The sequence below is a fragment of the Apodemus sylvaticus genome, chromosome 4 (genome assembly GCF_947179515.1).
Source record: "Apodemus sylvaticus chromosome 4, mApoSyl1.1, whole genome shotgun sequence".
Taxonomy (NCBI): domain Eukaryota; kingdom Metazoa; phylum Chordata; class Mammalia; order Rodentia; family Muridae; genus Apodemus; species Apodemus sylvaticus.
Window position 1 is genome coordinate 117,927,525 of NC_067475.1, and position 20,095 is coordinate 117,947,619.

The 20,095-nt window shown below is 38.1% G+C and overlaps 1 protein-coding gene across 1 annotated transcript in view; it reads left to right on the forward strand.

The window, feature by feature from the left end:
- Positions 1-20,095, forward strand: part of Slc7a11 (solute carrier family 7 member 11) — a 75,877-nt gene that overhangs the window by 12,242 nt on the left and 43,540 nt on the right. Inside the window, exons 4-6 of the mRNA XM_052180558.1 lie at positions 2,962-3,087; positions 5,052-5,151; positions 11,084-11,128. Of these exons, the coding sequence (XP_052036518.1) occupies positions 2,962-3,087; positions 5,052-5,151; positions 11,084-11,128 (271 nt within the window). The remainder of the gene's footprint in view (positions 1-2,961; positions 3,088-5,051; positions 5,152-11,083; positions 11,129-20,095) is intronic.

Here is a 20,095-nt window from a genome sequence, read left to right on the forward strand (position 1 = left end):
TATCTTTCCTCCTTTCCTTCATTAGCTAAATTACAACACAATGAAGCTGAATCTTTGATAGATATGCACAGCAAGATACCCAGGTACTGAGAAATGGCAGCTGTATCCTTCAGGAGGATTGTCCGTCCGTAAAATGTGGATTTCAATTGCCCTGAGATCCTAAGTCAGACGTGAACACTCCCAGGGAACTAAGAAAAAGAGAAGTCACAAGTTGTTAAGAAACTGGTTGTGTCAGTGGGCTCACACATACCTTGAGCTATTTCCTTGTCTTACCCACGAGCAGATGGCTAAGGCTTGAGCTGCAGGCCTTCTAATCTTAACACTTACTACCTGTATATGAACGTGGTCTAGTAAAACAGAACCTGGAGTTTTCTTTCTGCTCCTATAAAGCACACACCCGATAATAGCAACCATGTCATAGAAATGTGAGGATTAGCAAACATTATCCATGGATGTCTTCGCACAATGTCTGATGGGAGATAATAGTTTGCATTCATGTAGTGCTGGCTGTGTCTATTCCTAACAGTGAGATCAATGATACAGAGTTGGCCCTCTGCCTTCTAAAGGTTCTTTCTGAAATCAGTGCATCCAGGAAATGGATGTTGAAAGATAAAGCAAGCCAGCAGTGACTGCAGAGAGAAGCGGAGGCACCGGCTTTATCTCATCATGTTCCATTCAAATACACCATCTGTATGTTTTATCAGTTTAGCACGAAGCACTCCAAAGACGGAAGTCAGAAAGAATATGAATCTGAGAGACTACCTAACAATCTGTAACATCTCTCTTCAAAAGGAAAGACAGTGGTGAATGATTTCATGTACAGAAAGAAATACTCAGTAGTCCTTAAACCACAGCACTACCAGTCTCTAAGATTCCCCTAAACATCTTTTTAAAATACAACTCCTTTCAAAAATGGGTTTCTTATTTCTAAAATTTATGCATGTAGCTTTCCCTGCCACATTTTCATTTCTAGGAAACTGCATCTTAAGTAAGTAAATAAAGCCCACCTATTCCTGAGTTTTCATTTTGGTAAAAGTTTGAAGTAAGCCCATTTTTTTTTCTCATGTAGGAAATTAATAGTTACTTAAGAGAAGACTTGGGCCAGAGTGCTGGTGCAGATGTCTTATTATTAAGGTGTAGGTAGATGGCATATTATTTAGGAATTGAGTCCCTATTGAATATTGTTGGATAAGCTGCTTAGGCACCCTTACATTCCCCTGCTAAGACACAGGATGGAGGCCCTGTTTTAGCCAGAGGATCTCTCCTGCCTGCCCCACAGATGGCCCCCTTACTTGCTAAGCTGTAGATACCTGTGGGTCAGTGAGGTGAATCTGGTGGGATGTGAGGTACCTACAAATGAGAGGGGGAGAGGGAGAGGCGGAGGGGGAGGGAGAGGGAGATGTCTGCTAACATCCTTCTTCCCTCTGTTTCAGACTTTATCATCTCCCCATGCATCGATTGACAACTCTTTAATCTACTCTGTGGCTCAGTAGCATATCATAAACACCATAGCATGTGATGCATGATTGGCTGTATATTGATTTTAGATGGCTATCCGAAACCATTAAAAGAATGTATATTAACTAGTCTCCGTTCGGGTATAGATTGTTTTAGTTTTCACTTTAGTTATTGTATATTAATAACATCTCACCAATTCTTAATTATGGAATTGAGCTAATAGATTATATTATACAAGGGAAGCACAGTGGCAACTCCTGAATCTACACAATTCTAATTCGAATGGTAAGAATTCTGCTAGTGTTTCTTTTAATTCCCTGAGAATTAATTTTATGCATTTAAAAATCACTTTTTAAAAGGGAGAATACATCTTTACCAAAGTAAAGGCTATTGGCAAAAGCCAGAAATGTCAGGAAAGAAATAACTGTTGTTTTGGGCTATAATGTGCCTATGTCTTTGGAAAGAACATAAAGTTGATCCTAAACATAAAGTGCATCCTAAGCTGAAAAATCCCAAGACCTTTTGCTTAAATAGAAAACATATGTTGGAAACCAATACTTGTTAGGTAGATTAAAACTTACACTCATAATCTAGTTGGAAATCAGGAATTCCAAGAATAGTATTGAGCAGGGCTGGTCCTGATAGAAAGAACCCAGATGTCCTTCAACAGAGGAATAGATACAGAAAATGTGGTATATTTACACTATGGAATACTACTCAGCTATTAAAAACAATGAATTCATGAAATTCTTAGGCAAGTGGGTGGAACTGGAGAATGTCATCCTGAGTGAGACGACCCAATCATAAAAGAACACACACGGTATGCACTCACTGATAAAACAGATATTAGTCCAGAAGCTCAGACTACCCAAGAAACAATTCACATATCAAATGATGCTCAAGAAGAAGGAAGGAGAGGTCCTGAAAAGGCTCAGTGCAGCAGTGTAGGGGAATACCAGGACAGGGAAGCAGGAAGGGGTTCATTGGGGAACAGGGACAGGGAAGAGAGCTTATGGGACTTTAGGGGAGGGAGGATCCAGGAAAGGGGAAATCATTTGAAATGTAAATAAAGAATATATATATATATATATATATATATATATATATATATATATATATATATATATATATATATATATATATATGGATCTCAGACATACTACTTCTTACCCCTTCCTGAGTCACTGGATGACTCCAGGATGAAGATATTTGACTTTATTGTTATTGCACACCAATGTATGTTCATTGTTACCAATGTGTAAAGACTAAAAGAGGTACTCTGACTGTGCAGGAGACTTATCCAAGATTCTCAGGCCTAAATATCCCTCAAAGAGCCATCTTAATGCAGGAAAGCCTGGGTCTGGCCAGAACCTGGGATTCTGTACTTCTTAAGTTCCATGCCAGCACTGCAGGTTTATAGATCACATTTCGACTGACAAGGACCTAAGACATCGTTGTGCTCACGGGGCTTTGCCTTTTGTAACTGTGTCTGTTTGTTTGCAGCTGTGGTGATGGTCCTAAATAGCACGAGTGTCAGCTGGAGTGCCCGGATCCAGATTTTCCTAACCTTTTGCAAGCTCACAGCAATTCTGATAATTATAGTCCCTGGAGTTATACAGCTAATTAAAGGTATGGACTGAAAAGGAAATGCGTTCTAAACTGTGTATCTGCTTCTGGTCTCTTCTAACACCGACTTTCGCTTGTCTAGCAGAATCCTTAATTAGTCTTTGCTTGTGGAACTTAAACTCTGTCCTGTCATCTAATTGATTTGAAAGGCTACATCGAGGATGAGTTGGTATTTATAATTGAATGGCAGCGAGAGAATTAAGTCTAGATTGAGGAACTAAAATAAGGTGTCTGCGAATTCCCTTGGTATAAATGGCTAGAGTCAATCCTAAAGTGAAAAGCAGAAACAAAAGCAAAACCAAACCAAAATGAATTTGCTATTTAGCTTTAAGTACGGATCAATATATCCTTTGTTTGCACTCCAGACTTTTCAATAGTAGAAACAATTATAAAAGATAAAAATATTTCCAGAAAATAATGGAAGATGACTGATAATTCTTGATTTTTTTCATTTGCATTTCTTCACTCTGAGATTAGCATCCACAAAAAAGTAGTGAAATAGCCTTTCTAAAATCAAGATCCTTATATGACAATAAACCATTGCAAAAACTTAGCTTTTATTGTGACCTTATTTTCTATGTAAAACTTGCATTTCTGAAGAAATGGTGTAGCTTTTGGATTTGTCATTGAGCTTCCTATTTAATGAGATAAGAGTTTGAGTGATGATGTCATAGGTATGGTTGGCCATAATAGATGGGATGTGTACTTGCATAGATTTAGTGGAAATGTTTGGAAAAGAAAGAGGACCCAACAGGTTACTGTATTTGTAGCAGGAAATAGAAATGATAGAGCGAATCCATTTGAAAGAGGTGACATATCATGTGGACATGTTAAGTATGTCTCGTTTACATTGACACTGTCAGCTCCAAGCAAAGGAATTTATAGAGAAATTTAATGACCCTGCAGGAGGAGCGTTCCAACACAAAAGGAAGTGGCAAAGTTTAGCAAAACCACTGCTGTTTATAGAGGCACCAAACAACAGCGTTGAGAACTTGGTCACTCTAGTTAGGAAAGGGAGTTGCTCTTGTTCTGATCTTCGTGGCTGATCTTAGATCTGCTGGTAAAATGCTTCTTTCAAATCCAGCAACCTCAGCCCCAGAATAAACATAATGAAGAATTTCAGCAGTAGGGTCTATGTGAGAGACGATGTGGGCTTGCTGTGCCAGTTCACCACACTCTCTGTAGAGCTGGCCTGCGCCATTCCACCATGACCTGAGGCAAACCTGTCCATACTACCCCAAAGATTCAAAGCAAGAGATGCCTCACTGTTCACAAAATGGGGGAAAAAATTTCATGGGTAAAGGTATTCAGTCTACATGTTGGTGCCAAAGTTTGTAGAACTTGGTTTGAAGTTTGCTATAATCACTTATTCATTTTCATAGAAAAAATGGTGGCATTGACCAAGATGGGGTCAATAAGTTATCTCTGTAGAGAAAATCTTGTGGGTAGAATGACTTGTCACAGTTAATTACACTGTGCTGCTGGTGGACATTGACCATAGACATCTGATGTGAGTGGGTATGCCTGTGCTCCAGGGAACCTTTATATGAACAAGCCTTGTGCTTCAGGAGTGGATTTGGTCTGCAGCCTTTTCCTGCTTTAGAAATAGGTATGGAAGGTACTACAGGGATAAACAGGAGGATGCTAAGTGTGTCTATGAATTCTTTCAGACTCTTAAAATGTTAGTTTCATGGTTAAAACGGAGGACACCCAAGTAAGGGAAATGGAACTGCCCAATATAAATTCCACTTTAATCCTTCTGGTCATCTGTAAAAGAATTTTCAAATGGTCCAACTGGCAACAAGTATGCTTTTGGGAGTACTACCCTAAACTGAGTACAGTATCCATAGATAAAGTTGATCATGAACAGAGTCGGAACAGGCTAGCTCAGCTCTTAACCATGTAGAGGGTTGGAATAAATAACCAATTTTTGTCATCTTCTAAAAATTCTCCAATTCTAATTGCAGGGCAAACACACCACTTTAAAGATGCATTTTCAGGAAAAGATACAAGTCTAATGGGGTTGCCCTTGGCTTTTTATTATGGGATGTATGCATATGCTGGCTGGTAAGTTGATATGTCCAGATGTTTATATTGAATATCTTCATTTGCCTTTTGTCTTGTTCATCTTTTTCTCATAGAAATGTCATATCACACGTAGACAAAAATTACTTGGTCAAAGTTTCAAGTAACACAGAATTCTCAGAAATGAACACCTATAAAGCCAGTAAAAATTATTTTTCCTGCCAAAGGACATGATGCAAAGGAAATAGACTAAGTGAGCTCTGTCTGCTCAGACTCTCCTTGGTTTCTTTGTGTAACATTTCTTCCTCCTGGGGATAGGATAGATCCTCTCTCACCTGAGAGTCTCAGGATGTATTGCGAGACAAGGTACAGCAGAGAACTGTACAGCTGTCTTCCACAGAAAGGCAGAGGATGTGGGAGATATCTTTTTAGGTTGTACTGTTGGTTTTGAAAGAGATCCATTCTAGTTTCTGTGAGCCACTTAAGGAAAGACAGATTGTAGTTTCTGCAACTTATCTTGGGAGAGAAGAAAGAAGCATGAGGAAAAGATGGAAGGATAACAGGAAGAAACCTTTTCAGTTTCCTTCAGTATGGCAAGCCTGAAACTTATAGTGTCATTATCTGAGGCCCTCAAATAGTTGAGGTTGCTATTAGATTTAGTCCAGTGTCATAAAAATAGACAAACAAATGCTGGGATTTAATGATCATTATAAATTACTTCTCTCTATTCATCAGACAATATAGTACCATGGGGTACTTAGGATTAGTACTTGTCCTGTTAATGCTTGTCCTTTGTGCTAGAGTACTAAAGAGATTCATAAATAGAAGTCAATGATTGTTTTCTACTTTGTCACGAGGAAGAGACAATTCATTTGTAGAAATGAGATAGACTCAGGAGATTAAAATGGTCCATATGATAAAGCTAGGAAAGGAGAAATCACAATAATAAAAGTTAAGTGGTCAGGTAATATGCAGCATATTCTTAGCCTTTATTCGTTTCATTAGAATGTTTCCAGCAGCTGAAAACAAAATGCATAACAAATACAATTGTCACTATGATACTGGAAATAACTCTTTGTCCCTTAAGCCTGTCTGTCTGTGACCCTCCTGTCTTGATGTAGCAATGTTTTGCTGGGGAACATGAGTCACAGTAATCAGATATCAGAGAGGAACCTCCTGTATCTACTTATTGACCTCATAAGCTTTAGTTGAAATGGCTATATCCAGAAAGCCCACCAGGCATAACATCAGACTGATTGCACAAAGATTAATTTTCATTATTTTGGAGCAAATAATGTGCAGTAGCTCTTTTTGCATCTTTATAAATCCAGTAATTAAAGCTGTGGTAACCCTCTGCGAGCCTAAAAAATGCCAGCAAGAAACGTTGCTATCTCAAGAATTATGTAAATATATACTACATGAATAAAATTTTCTCTTCCCCCTATCCCATTATTTTGTGTTACCTTCCAGATAACATTAAATGCATTCCAAAATAAGCAGTGTGTACCCTATTAATCTCACAAATTGTGAAAATATGACATTAGAAGAAACTCTGAAGAGTCCAGCCATGTGGGCTTAGCACAGCTCTGAAGCAAAAATATTTGAAGGCTGTTAGGTTATAACATAAGATGATCAGCATATAATATTTGTATACCCACAGAAGACATTTTGCATCCATTTGTATGCATGGTTTAGTTTTGAATCTCAGTGTTTTTGAAGTCTTTTCACTTTTGTCCAAAGCACAATGAGGTGCTAAGCAGAGAAAAGAGCTGAGTGTGATCACAGTGTTAGAAGCAGAATCAACTCTTCTGTGTCTATTGAGCCTGGATCAGGGCTCCATGCCCTGGGGCAGCAGCCAAGCCACTGTGAGGGCCCCTGGGAGCCCCAGAGCAAAGCAGGGGAGGGGACAAGAGCTTTCAGCTCCAAGCTGGGTGCTGGGAGCCTGTTGTACTCTTTCAGGAATGTAGAGCGTGGTGATCTTCACACGGCAGATTTGATTAATTCTGTTCAATGGAGTCTCTTTTGCCTGTGAGCACTATGCATCTATTCCCACAGAATCTTAAAACATTTCTACCCCCACTCTACCACCACCACCCAGCACTGGATATTCAGGTCACCTGCCTCGTGTATAGCCAATTTTCTTCACTTCTGTGGATTTCTTTTTTGTGTGTGTGCATAAAGACTCTTTTATCTTCTTATTAATATTGCATTTCGCCGATGCCAAGTCCAAAGTGCAACCACTTCCAACAGTAATAGAAGTTTGCAGAAAACTTTATTGATACTTTTGTCTACACAATCCTTGTATTTTGACCCCAGTTTGGAGAGCCAGAAACCATCAGTTTCTTTTTGCTTTTGAGGGTTCAGTTGCAGTGTTGGAAAGTAAGTCTAGGATTTTAAATGAGATGCTATCGGATCTAAAAGCCTTAGCTAGAGGATGATAAGGAAGTATTTAGCTATAAAGGTTTGTTTGCTGGCTGAATGCTGCTTTGTGAAGAGGGGAGAGGATCAGGTTATTAATCTATGGCGCTCAGTCTTAGAAGAAAAAAAATAGAAGCAGAATTAGAAGGAAGAGCAATTAGAAGGTTTGGCAATCCAGAGGTGTAGATATTTCCATGGAAATGGATGAAAGGGGAGTCTAAACTGAGTCTCATAGAGAGAGGCATGATTAGAACAACCTGTGCTTTCTGAACTCCATCTTCTACCATATGATTGCAAAACTGGCTTACAGACACAAGTCAGGACATTAAGGGGCTACCACTCCTTTTATTGCTATAGAACAATATTTGACTAAAAATGTGTAGAGACATTGTAATGAGACAAGAGCAAGGCAATTATGCTGAGGAATTGCTCGCCAGACTGCTGACTGTTTGGACAGGCAGTATGCTAGTGCTAGCCAACTGTTGTCTTGGATACCTCACTGTAAGAGCAGTCACCTCCAGCTGCTAGGCAGAATAGGAAAAAGATACCACCAACCCTTAGGGATCCTGGATGGAGTAAAGTTTTGGCTCTGAGGAGCACAGAACCTATCCAGAATGATGAAAACTCCTTCACAGAAACATGATTAGGGGAAAGGAAGTCATTAACTCAGTCAGGTCACGGAGTCATGCCAGCACAACTTTAATATTATTGCCAATGTCCGCATTCAGAGGAATCCATCTGCCAGTCAGTCTGTGGCCTTGGGGAGTCAACCAATTTCAGTCCTATATATCTGGGTCCAAAGCTAAGCATAGCGTGTTGAGATTTTTTTCCCCTCACTTTTCACTGTGTGATAGAAAATTGGTTTTCAGTGTCTTTTGTCATCCTCTTTAATCGGATCCTCAATGGATTTAGTCTCTCTGAAGCATCAGCCAGGATTATTGTACGCCTTTGTGTCAAATCTCACCTAAAGAATCTGTTTCCTTTAAAAGTCATGTACAAGGTTGGGAGTTACTGCACAGGGCCAACCATCATATTTATGCAGAGTCACAGAGAATGATGGGCAATAGACCTCATGAGCAGTTTTCAGGGACCTTGAGAACTAAACCAGGGGAGAGAATACAGTGGGCTTACATACTAGAGACCAGACAGGCACATTTCCCACAGTGTGTGGACTTTTGCACTGAAATAATTCATTTTTCTCCTCTTCTCCCCAACCTGTACCCAGATACTTTCCTTTCCTCTATTCTTTAGAGCCATGGAAAAATACTTGAAGCCATAGTCTTTTTCACAGACAGTTTCCTTCTTGTAATAGGGTTGTTGAGAAAGACCAGTTCATCAACTATTAAGAAGCAACTGGCAATCTCTGACATACAAAACCTGGCATATTCCTTAATTCATATGGTTTATTCAGCTTGGAGTGTTACTTATGTTTGCTTATTTATTTTTTTATTTGGTTTGCATACTGTCTGTTGCCTGGGGCTTATAACAAACATGTCAATTCAGTCTCAAATGGTACATTCCTTAGCACTATCCCTGGTATACTCAGAGCAGGAGTAGTGAACTCATTTATAGTCCATCCTTAGAATTCTGCCAGCCAGTCTTGCATTATATACTGAACGATGGATCATGTACACAGTAAGGATCACACCGACAGTTTCATCTCCTAGAATAACGACATTATATGCCTTCTTCTAGAGTAACAACAACTGCTGTTTTTAAATTTTTAACTAATTGTTAAAACACATCATTAGTTATGTATGTGTTTGTGTGCACTTTTTATATCATACTTATTGCTGGTGTTTTCTCTGTCATATATTTCAAATATTAATTCATAATGTCATCCTTAAAGTTGTAGCCATCTTGTTCTTGAGCATTAACTGACTAGTGGATTCAGATAGGATTGTCATGACCATGGGGCAAGGCAAGCTTTTGCCTTTCTCAAAGGCTATGAGATGCTTTAAGCATGTGGCAGATGATGGGACAATGTTCTGGATATTTGGTTTTAAGGAGAGGAGACTGACTTTCAGACTATGACTCCATGTACCACACAAGAGGATATTCTAACATCTAAGGAATAAGATAACAGCAGAATGCATGACTTTTGCTCTTGGAAGTTCTCTGGGCTGATGGAATAAAGAGATAGCTAGTTTGCTGTTGTTACATTCAGCTGTACTCTTGAGGAGTCTTAATTTCCTCATTGTTTTCATCCAGTCCCTTATTCCTATTTGGGAATGGAATATCCCTCAACCTTGAGGAGTAGCCTCACTTAGAAAGAACTTAGTAGGACTTAAAGGGCCAATAACAACCCATTTTAGTTGGAAAACAAAGTCATGGATTCAAGACATCAGCCACCCCTGTATGGGTTTGGTATATGCTCTCTGTGAGGAAAAGCAATCAGAATTTCTCAGGCCCTTACTTTGGGATAAGAATTTGAGATCCCATGGACCTTGAAAGTGAAATATTTTGTGCCAAAATGCTTTTATTTATTTATTTTTGCATATAATTCCCAGAAACATATTATGGACCTAGAAAATGTTTAAAAATTCTTTTTCATTCTTGATAAACTAGTAAGTTACAATGCACCTACAATGAACTGTCTGAACATCTTTGAGATTTCCCTTCCTCCATAGGTTTATGAATCAGGTTATGTAGGATAAATACTGGCAGAGACTGTATGGGAATAAGTGTGAGTGTAAAGTTTAATCAAAATTATAAATTGACAATGTATATGTACTCCTGACATCAAAAATTAAGTTATGGTTTACAAATAGAATATGAAATAATTAAATCAAAGTAACATTTTCATAGCCATATACAGCTGTCATATAGTTTTTAATTTTCTGCCATAGAACATTTTATATTTACTCTTTTAGAAAACTTGAAACATGCAATAAACTATCACTTGTACAGTTTTTGAACCCTGCTCATTTGTGGTGTTCTGTGTAGAAAGTGAACAGCAGTTTCCTACAAGACTTCCCTCCTACAGGCGCTTCCTCTTGTTCCGAACTCTCAGTTGAGACATGCAGGAAGCACAGGCCACCCATTCTTCCTTTCCCTTCCCACTCTTTCTTCACGCTCGTAAGGCGGAATACTATATCATCTCTCCTTTCCCTGAGCACATAACTGTGGGATACACTGCTGTGCTTTGGGCCCACTTCAACCCAAAATGGCCTCATCACACCTGACTAGGGTAAATGCTAAGCATTCTCGAAGGCTTTGCTTGGGAGGAAACTCATCTGGAAATGCTTTTTGACCTTGGTTCCAGGACGGCCCTAGACCTCTAGCACTCGTGCCCTTTCTCAAGGTTGTATCACGTGGCTCTGAGACATCCTGTCAACTGTGAGCTTGCCCTACCGGCTGTGGGCTTTCCACTGTAGAGTCTTCATGTTTCACACACTTCAGTGACTGCACTCTGACTTAGTAGAAAGTGTTCTGAGGGAGTTCTCCCTGGTTGCTTATCTTCATCTTCCTGCATATTCTAACATAACTTTCATGATTCTTAGTTTGATTTGGAAACTTTAACATAATAATCGTTATTTGTTTTTTTATAATACAGGTTTTACCTCAACTTTATTACTGAAGAAGTGGACAACCCTGAAAAGTAAGTAACCATATTCACTGTGAGATTTTTTTTTTGTTAAGCATAAAATTTAAATTTTCTAATTAAGTAATAGACTCAAAGGAGAAATTCAGTGTGGGCCAGTTAACTTTACTGTTGTTGCTATCATTACTCTGTTAGATAAATTGACTTAAGTTTCATAATAAATTACCACTCACATATATAAATATATTACCCATTTGTATTAATGTGTTGAATATTTTTTTAAATTTTTTTTATTTGATATAATTTATTTACATTTCAAATGATTTCCCCTTTTCTAGCCCCCCCACTCCCCGAACGTCCCGTAAGCCCCCTTCTCTTCCCCTGTCCTCCCACCCACCCCTTCCCACTTCCCCGTTCTGGTTTTGCTGAGTCTTTCCAGAACCAGGGGCCACTCATCCTTTCTTCTTGAGCCTCATTTGATGTGTGGATTATGTTTTGGGTATTCCAGTTTTCTAGGTTAATAACCACTTATTAGTGAGTGCATACCATGATTCACCTTTTGAGTCTGGGTTACCTCACTTAGTATGATGTTCTCTAGCTCCATCCATTTGCCTAAGAATTTCTTGAATTCATTGTTTCTAATGGCTATAACAATATGGTATATTCAATTATAAATTATCTTATAACCTGAATGTATGAAAGAATAAAGATATCTTTTACATAACCTATGCAAATATATACATATAACCTAACATGAATTCTTATCAAGTTTAGTCTAGCTGAAAAACATTGATTATTTCTGGCAATACATGTACTTTAAAAAACAACCATTTAATTAGAGATAAAAATATTATCAATGGAAACTTATGAAGTAACTGAAAGATGTAGGAACTTGTAAATTGGGAGTTTGGTGATGTTTCTTAACCCTTTCTTCCTTAAAAATGTTTGATAGATTATTTGATGTTAATTAAAAAATGTGTCAAGTAGACTACAAAACAAATTAATTGTATGATTTGTAAATAACCATTTGACTTTGTATATTAAAAATCTTTGAAGGAAAATTTAAGAAATACAAAATATTATGTTATTTATGGGCCATCTTCTACCCATTATGCTAGGAGCCTCTTTCAAGATGAATGAGGCTTACCTTCAAGTATTTAATTGTGTTCTCCATGAATAAAATGTGTGGAGACAATGTGTAAGTGTGTGATTGACACCACATTAGTGTGTTTAGCTAGCTAGGAGAAAGTGAGACTTTCTTAACTTCATTCTGGGACTTGTTGCTCATCAAGGGTATCAAGGGTATTACGTGTCAGCAGGTAAACGGAGTGGGGGAAGGGAGGGAAACAGAAAAAGAAAGAGGAAAGAGAAAGACAGAGAAAAAGAGAGGGGGAGAGGAGAGAAGGAGGGAGGGAGAGGGAGAGGGAGAGAGAGGAAGAGAAGAAGAGAGGGAGAGGGAGAGAGAAAGAAAGAGAGGGGGAGAGAGAAAGAGAGAGAGAGAGAGAGAGAGAGAGAGAGAGAGAGAGAGAGAGAGAGAGAGAGAGAGAGAGAGGGAGAGAGGGAGAGAGAGAGAGAGAGAGATCTGGTCTGTGGAAAAAGCAGCAGCATAGAGGTAAGAAAGGACACTACTGTGGAACAGGTTGGAGTCAGAGGGTTCGCCTAAGAGTTGCCAGTTCAGTGAACTATCAAATTATGGCACCAAGTTTACTAGGAGATAGGGAGCCAGTTACATTGGCAAAGCATCAAAGTTTAGAACATACAAGCCAACAATGGAAGTTAGCATGGTTCCTCATAGAATCTGACTCAACAGCTCTGTAAATCAATATGTAATTTCAACATGAAGTAGGCCTGTTTATTAAGAAATATAGCCAATTTATAAGAATATTTTCATATTTGTAACTGAAATTAGAGGTAGAGAAAATATTTACCAGAAACTAATTCTTACATTTCTTGTAAACAATAAGCAGGATACCTAGTGACTCTAATACATTGATTATATTATTATATTTTTACTATTAAAATTTTTTTAGCCTTAAATATATTTTGACCATATTTTACCCTCCTGCAAGTCCTTCCATGTTCTCTCCCCTTCCCTACTTACTCTAGTTCTAAAAATCAAATAAAATCCCAGTGCAACAAACTCCTCCAAACCAATAAAACAAAACTACAGCCACCAAACTGTAACCAAATAAAAGCAGGCACATACACACACACACACACACACACACACACACACACACACACACACGATGAAAATGAAACAAAAACACCAAAAACAAAACAAAACAAAACAAAAAACCAGTAACATCCAGTTATTCTTTGGTCAACTACTCTAGGACTGTCCTGGAATGAATGATAGACTCGGCAATGTCACTCTATTTGAGAAAATCGATATTCCCTTTCTCAGCAGGTGTAAGTGAAAATTCACTTGTTAATATTTACCCTAGTGGCAAGGTATTCATTCATTCATTACTTTAGACTATAATAAGAGAAAACAAAATATATCACATGGAAATAGAACAAGGCAAATCAACAAAAAGGAAAAGAGTCCAAGGGAAAGCACAAGTCAGAAACCCACTCGTCCACACACTCAGGAATCCCATCAAAACACAAAAACAGAAGGCATAACACATATGCAGAGAACCTAGTGCATGCTGCTTCAGTCTCTGAGTTCACATGTGCTTTGCTGATGTTCATTTAGAGGTGCTTGTTTTCCCAGTGTCCTGCATCCCCTCTGGCTGTTAAGCTAATTCTACCTCCTCTTCTGTGGGGTTCCCTGGGCTCCAACAGAAGGGATTTGATGGAGACATCCCACGTAGGGATGAGTGTCCCAAGGTCTCTCATTCCATGTGTGTTCTATGTGTGTTCTATGTGTCTCTATGTGTGTTCTATGTGTGATCTATGTGTCTCTATGTATGTTCTATGTGTCTCTATGTGTGTTCTATGTGTGTTCTATGTGTCTCTATGTGTGTTCTATGTGTGATCTATGTGGTCTATGTGTGTTCTATGTGTCTCTATGTGTGTTCTATGTGTGATCTATGTGTGTTCTATGTGTGTTCTATGTGTGATCTATGTGTTCTATGTGTCTCTGTGTGTTCTATGTGTGATCTATGTGTGTTCTATGTGTGTTCTATGTGTGTTCTATGTGTGTTCTATGTGTGTTCTATGTGTCTCTATGTGTGTTCTATGAGTGATCTATGTGTGTTCTATGTGTCTCTATATGTGTTCTATGTGTCTCTATGTGTGTTCTATATGTGATCTATGTGTGTTCTATGTGTGTTCTATGTGTCTCTATGTGTGTCCCATCTGCTGCAGGGGGAAGCTTCTGATCTATGAATGCAGCAGAATATCATTAGAAGTAACTTTAGCACTAGATTTCCCCCTTTTTATAGACCAGTCTAATTTGGTCTTTCCCTCCAGGACCTGGGCTATGTAGTCTCAGGCTCTTGGTCACCCAGGTAATCAGGGTTTCATCTGGTAAAGTGGGCCTTAAGTCAAACCAGTCATTGCTTAGATACTCCCAATAGCTTTGTGCCTCCATTGCCCTGGCATACCATGCAAGTAGCATACCACTGTAGATAAAGGCTTTGTGGCTGTCTTGGTGTGTTCATTGTGTTCATTTCTCTTTTGAGAGTGTGTAGAGTATCTTCCTGTTCTAAAGAAGGTGGAATGTAGAGGCAAGGGCTCCATGTAGGCACTGCCTTAACACCTCCATGTTCAATGAATATAGAGCTGTTGTCTTCAGCAGTAGGCCTTATCATCAGTGCGGAGAGCAACCAACAGTTGCCTTGGCAACAGTTTGCTTTATTTGGAGATTCCCATGAGACCCCCTTTGGTCAATGATCCAATTAGATGTAACCTAACATGCTCTTAAATGGTATGAAATCTCTCTAGCTCCTTAATATAATCTTACTAAGGTATTAGTATATAGGATTTCTCATTGCATGTTTGAGAGTCTCCAGAATTTTGAGGTCAATATAATAAGACAGGCTGAAGAACAAAAGTGTTGATCCCTTTTCCTCTTTCACACAGGAGAGCTAGTTAAGTCAGTTCTCATTTAGAGAATTCTGAAAAACTTAGCTAATACATTCATTTCCCTCAAAATTAAAACACGATGAATCCACAAAATTTCTTAAGCACACAATGAAGGTTAATATCAGGTTCTGTAATTATCAACTGAAGTAACTCAGAGTTTTGATCATTTTCATTAGTGTTAGACTTTAAAATGACATCTTGTGACCATTTTAACAGTAAGAGTAGGCCTTTTTCAAGCTGGGTTTTATTTTTAGAACACAAGAATGATTTGGGAAATATTTAGAGCTAAGTATCAAGAACAGATGGCACAATTATGTGGATCTGGTCCAAATGCGTACTTTGGATTATTTTATAGGTGGACACAGATTCCAAAATGCCTTTCATTGCAAGGGAGAGTAATTATGGTTGCATCTCCTTTGTGACACGCCAAGATAAATGTGTTTCCTAATCAGTCACCGGTGCGTGTGTCCAGGTGTGCCGAGACATGCAACTTGCTGGCAGCTGGTGCAATGAATCACCAGCCAAGGAAGGGTGTCACCCTTCCATTCTACTGCCTCCCCCAGCAAGTAATCAGATCTTTCTTCAAAAGAATAGAAGGTGATAATTAATTTAAGTCAGTGAAAATAGCGATGTGGTTTTAAGGAGATAGGATGCAGAGCGAAGTTTCATGTTCTCAGCTGCCTACTCTGCTCCTGTTATTGTATTTTGAGACATCTCTCAGATTACCGAACAGGACCCTATGAACTCATTTCTGAGCCACCATAGGCATGCCTCAGAAAATGATCCTAAAGATGTGTTAATGAAGAAGAGAAAGATTGACAATCATTTCTATGTTTATATTATGTTACAGTTGAGAGATTTTTCTCATGGCTTTTTTTTCTTCTTTTTATCAATGCTTTCTCCTTATAAATATTAGCACTGGTGAATATGTTCGTGTGTATGTCTGTACATGCCTGTGGAGGCCAGAGGTCCCTTTTGGAAGTCTTCCTCAGTCCCTCTCAATCTTATTTCCTGAGACAGTGAGACTCTTTCACGGACTGGCTAGGAAGCCTGGGGCCTGTGAGCTCCAGGGGTCCACTGGTATCTTCTTTGCCGGGATTTGAATTATAGGCCCATGCTTCCATACCTGGAGTTTTTCCAGGTGCTGAGACTGAAGTCAAGTGCTCAGGCTACTGTGGCAGGCACTTCACCAACTGAGGCATCTCCCAAAATGCATCAAATTTCATAACAACACAAGAAATAACAGTTTTGTTATATAGTCTTTAATAATTATCCACAACTTGTTGACCAACTCTATAAATAAATGTATTAGAATAAGAATAGTGGGTTTTTTTTTTTTAGAGATATTAATGTATAATGTTTAAACCACAAAGGGCAAAGAATTCCAAGGGATATACTTTGGAAATGTAATCTCCCCAAATGACATGTGGAGTAATACTGACAGATGACATATTTGGGTTTTTAAAAAATATGTCTTAGGAAATATAATGAGTTTTTCCTTATGACATTATTTTGGTAGGGAAATATATATCACACAATCTATCATTGTTCCAAAAGTTACACAGTACAAAGAACATATCATTTAGATGTATACTGTTTGAAATCCTGTTCACTGATTGATAAATCATGTCTTGTGTTGATGAAAGCTAAGAAATGAATTGCTTTGGTTTGACCTTGGGGGTCTGAGATTAGTCAGTCTGTCTATTAGACTTGTTCTGGTGTTCTTCTCACATCATTTGTTCCTTCTGTTGGAAACGACAGACATAGAGGGAGTCAGTAAAGCTTGATACCATCCATCATTTTTGAAGAACAGGCCCTCATTGTGCTCTGAACGATCAACTTAAATAGAAGGTTTAAATAATCAGAGTGTCACATTTAATTAATATCTCTCCTGCTTCCAATTTATATTAATTGGTGCCTCAAAGTCATTGCTCCTTGTACTAATGGTAACTTAGAAGAGGAACTTAGTTTGGGAAAAAAATACACTGAGATCAGATTGGTGAGACAGAGAGAACCTTTGATTAGCCCACAGTGGTCTCTCAAAAACAACCTTGCTGTTTATATTTGATTCAAATGCTACACTCTTAAATTTTTACGATAGGCGTTTGATTTCTTTCTGATTGTTTTGTCATTATACTGTTTTATATGGCCTGTAAGAACCAGGTTGTATAAAACCATTAGTCATAATAAAAATAACAAAACAAAGCAAACCAGCAAGCAAGCAAACAAACAAACCAACAACATCAGAAGAATTGCCTTAACATTTTGCAGTGAAGTTTCATGAGACAGACTGAAGCAGAGTTGTGGAATTCTTTTGATTTTTAATTTTGCCATTATTATGATTCAACCTTATATGATCAAAATCTTTGTCTTTATGTGCTCAATTAGAAGATAACAACTCCTTAGAAGATAACAGTGTGTGTGTGTGTGTGTGTATGTGTGTGTGTGTGTATTGTGGCTTAAGTTTGTGAAACTGTTCATTACAAAAATAAAGTGATTTTACAGTCATAGAACAGAACCAAACTTTTTTTACTTTCTGTAAAATTAGATATATTCATCATTTACATTTCAAATGTCGTCCCCTTTCCTGTTCCCCTCCCTGGAAGTCCCATAACCAATCTCCCCCAACCCCGCACTGTTCCCCAATCAACTCTCTCCCACTTCCCTGTCCTACAGAACCAAATTTTTATTACATATACTCATGTTTGATTTTTTGGTAATATAAACTGATTGTTTTCATAGAAAAATAACCCATTTTAAATAAAGTTATAGAAAAACTTATTAAGCCATTTGACTTACAAACATATTTGCCAAGTAAATCTCTTCAAAAATAAAGTTTCTGAATAGAGGATTTTAAGGATTCAATCCCATGGTGAAGCAAATTGCTTCTAAGCCTTTGTTTACTACTTCTAAGTGGATGATAATTATCCCAATATTATAGTTCTCATAAGTAAGACATATATGAAAGATTTAGAATGTAATGCACTTGACAAATAATACAAACTGTAAAACTGAACTTACATCTCAGTCTAAGAAGTCTAAGAAATGTCTTTTTTTTTTTTTTTGGCAAAACATCATTGGATTTATCTTAAAACTGAACACTGCTGTTCTTCAATTTTGAAACAATTAACACCCACATTAAAATGTTTCCATGGTGTGCTTCCCTGGAAATAAATATACAGTTTGATAATTTCAATTCCCATGTGATTAATCATCAAAATTTAATGATATCGTTGGGGCCACTGAGGCAGACAGAGGCCAGCATCTGACCACATGGCAAGAAGACATAATTGTATCTTTACCAAGCAAGGTCACCAGTTTGCTCCTCCTTCTTCCTTGCTCTATTCCATGTGAAAGTTCCTCGCTAGTGGGACATGGGGTTGCTATACTTTGGGATCAAAATTCTTGCATTTCTCAGTTTCATGTATGCATAAAAATCACATTTGGCTCTAAAAACCTTTGTTCCTGTAAGGCAGAAGTATTGAATAAGTGATGCAGAAATTATAGGATTATATTATAATATTTTATCATGGGGCAATCAAAGAAGACAGCTACTAATCCTTCAAATGCTTTGTGGAGGGCACAGCACTTTTTCTTTCTTTTTTATTCCAACCACATCAAAAGGCAGAGTTTTGAAGGGGAATGCTTTTGAATCTTCTTATTTCCTTTCAGTTCAGTCATTTCTAAGTTCTATTTTTAATCTCATTGAAGTTTATATTTGGCATCTAGAATAGAAAAAAAAGGCATGTTTGGAATCAATAACAGTGGTTAATTTATTTATCTTCACCCAATTTCTGCTTCTTTTAGCACAAAGTAAGAGGCCGCAAACAGTAGTGTGGATGGGGTGATGGGATGCAGAGTTGGGATTAGAGGAGAAACTGTAGAGTTTCTGAGCATGACTCCCCTCTACCAGAGCGCTAAACAGCAACGAGTCACAAGTAGAAAAATAGGAACTACTGTGTCCTTGAATCAGTCTACCTTAATTTATTATCATTATTATTATTATTATTATTATTATTATTATTATTATTATATTAGGGGTGATGGAACTCTGATAGCACAGAACTCATAATTTACCTAGGGTGGCTGTGAACTTACTGGGATCCATCCATTTCCAGATTGCTGGCATGAAAGGCCAAAGTCACCATGTCTGTGCCTTTTAAGGCATTGTGCTAGTTATTGTGTGCATTGACTAGCAACTTTGTAATTTACAACCACTTCTAGCTGGGATAACTTATTGTTTGAATGGTATAAGTGGGTGAAGGTGGTGGTGGTGGTGGTGGTGGTGGTGCTGTCTTGATCACAGTATATACTCTCCAAGTGAGGGATGAAATAGCTCACACTTCAGATTCAGCCTTACAGTCAGTCTCTGAAATCTAGAAGCTTCTACCATAGCAGTATTCAAGCATCTACTCAGGTTCGTATCTACTCATCCACATGAATATTATCTCTGTATTCAGAAGTATCAAATCAGTAGTTAGCTTGTCTCCCAATGTTGAGATCACATGTTCATAATCCCCCTCACCATTATTCTCATTTATGTAGATAATCTACCTTCTCTTTTTGGTATGTCTGTGTTTGAAAGTCAGGTGACGATGCCCAAAATATGGCCCAGAAGTAAATTTCTGGGTTATAATTGATGAAACATATCTTAGAATGATAAGCTCTATGGTGTGGGCTGGCGCTCCTTAGGCCCTCACGATGACCCATTTCTATTTGCGATTCCTACTAGACTAAGATAACTTTCCATGTGACTCTTTATGTGTTTATGTGCAAGATATGTTATTATGTCTACCTCATGACATAAGAAGGCCATTATGTTCACACTCATGGTGCCGTAAAGCTGTTTTGATCATTTTTTTCCAGTCATCCATCCTAATGCTGGAAATAATGGTAGGGTTTGTACAGGCATGAGACAGACCTACTCTCAGAATGCATCTGAATGGAACCAAAGACCGTGCAGTGAGGAAGAGGCATTCCTTCCTTATA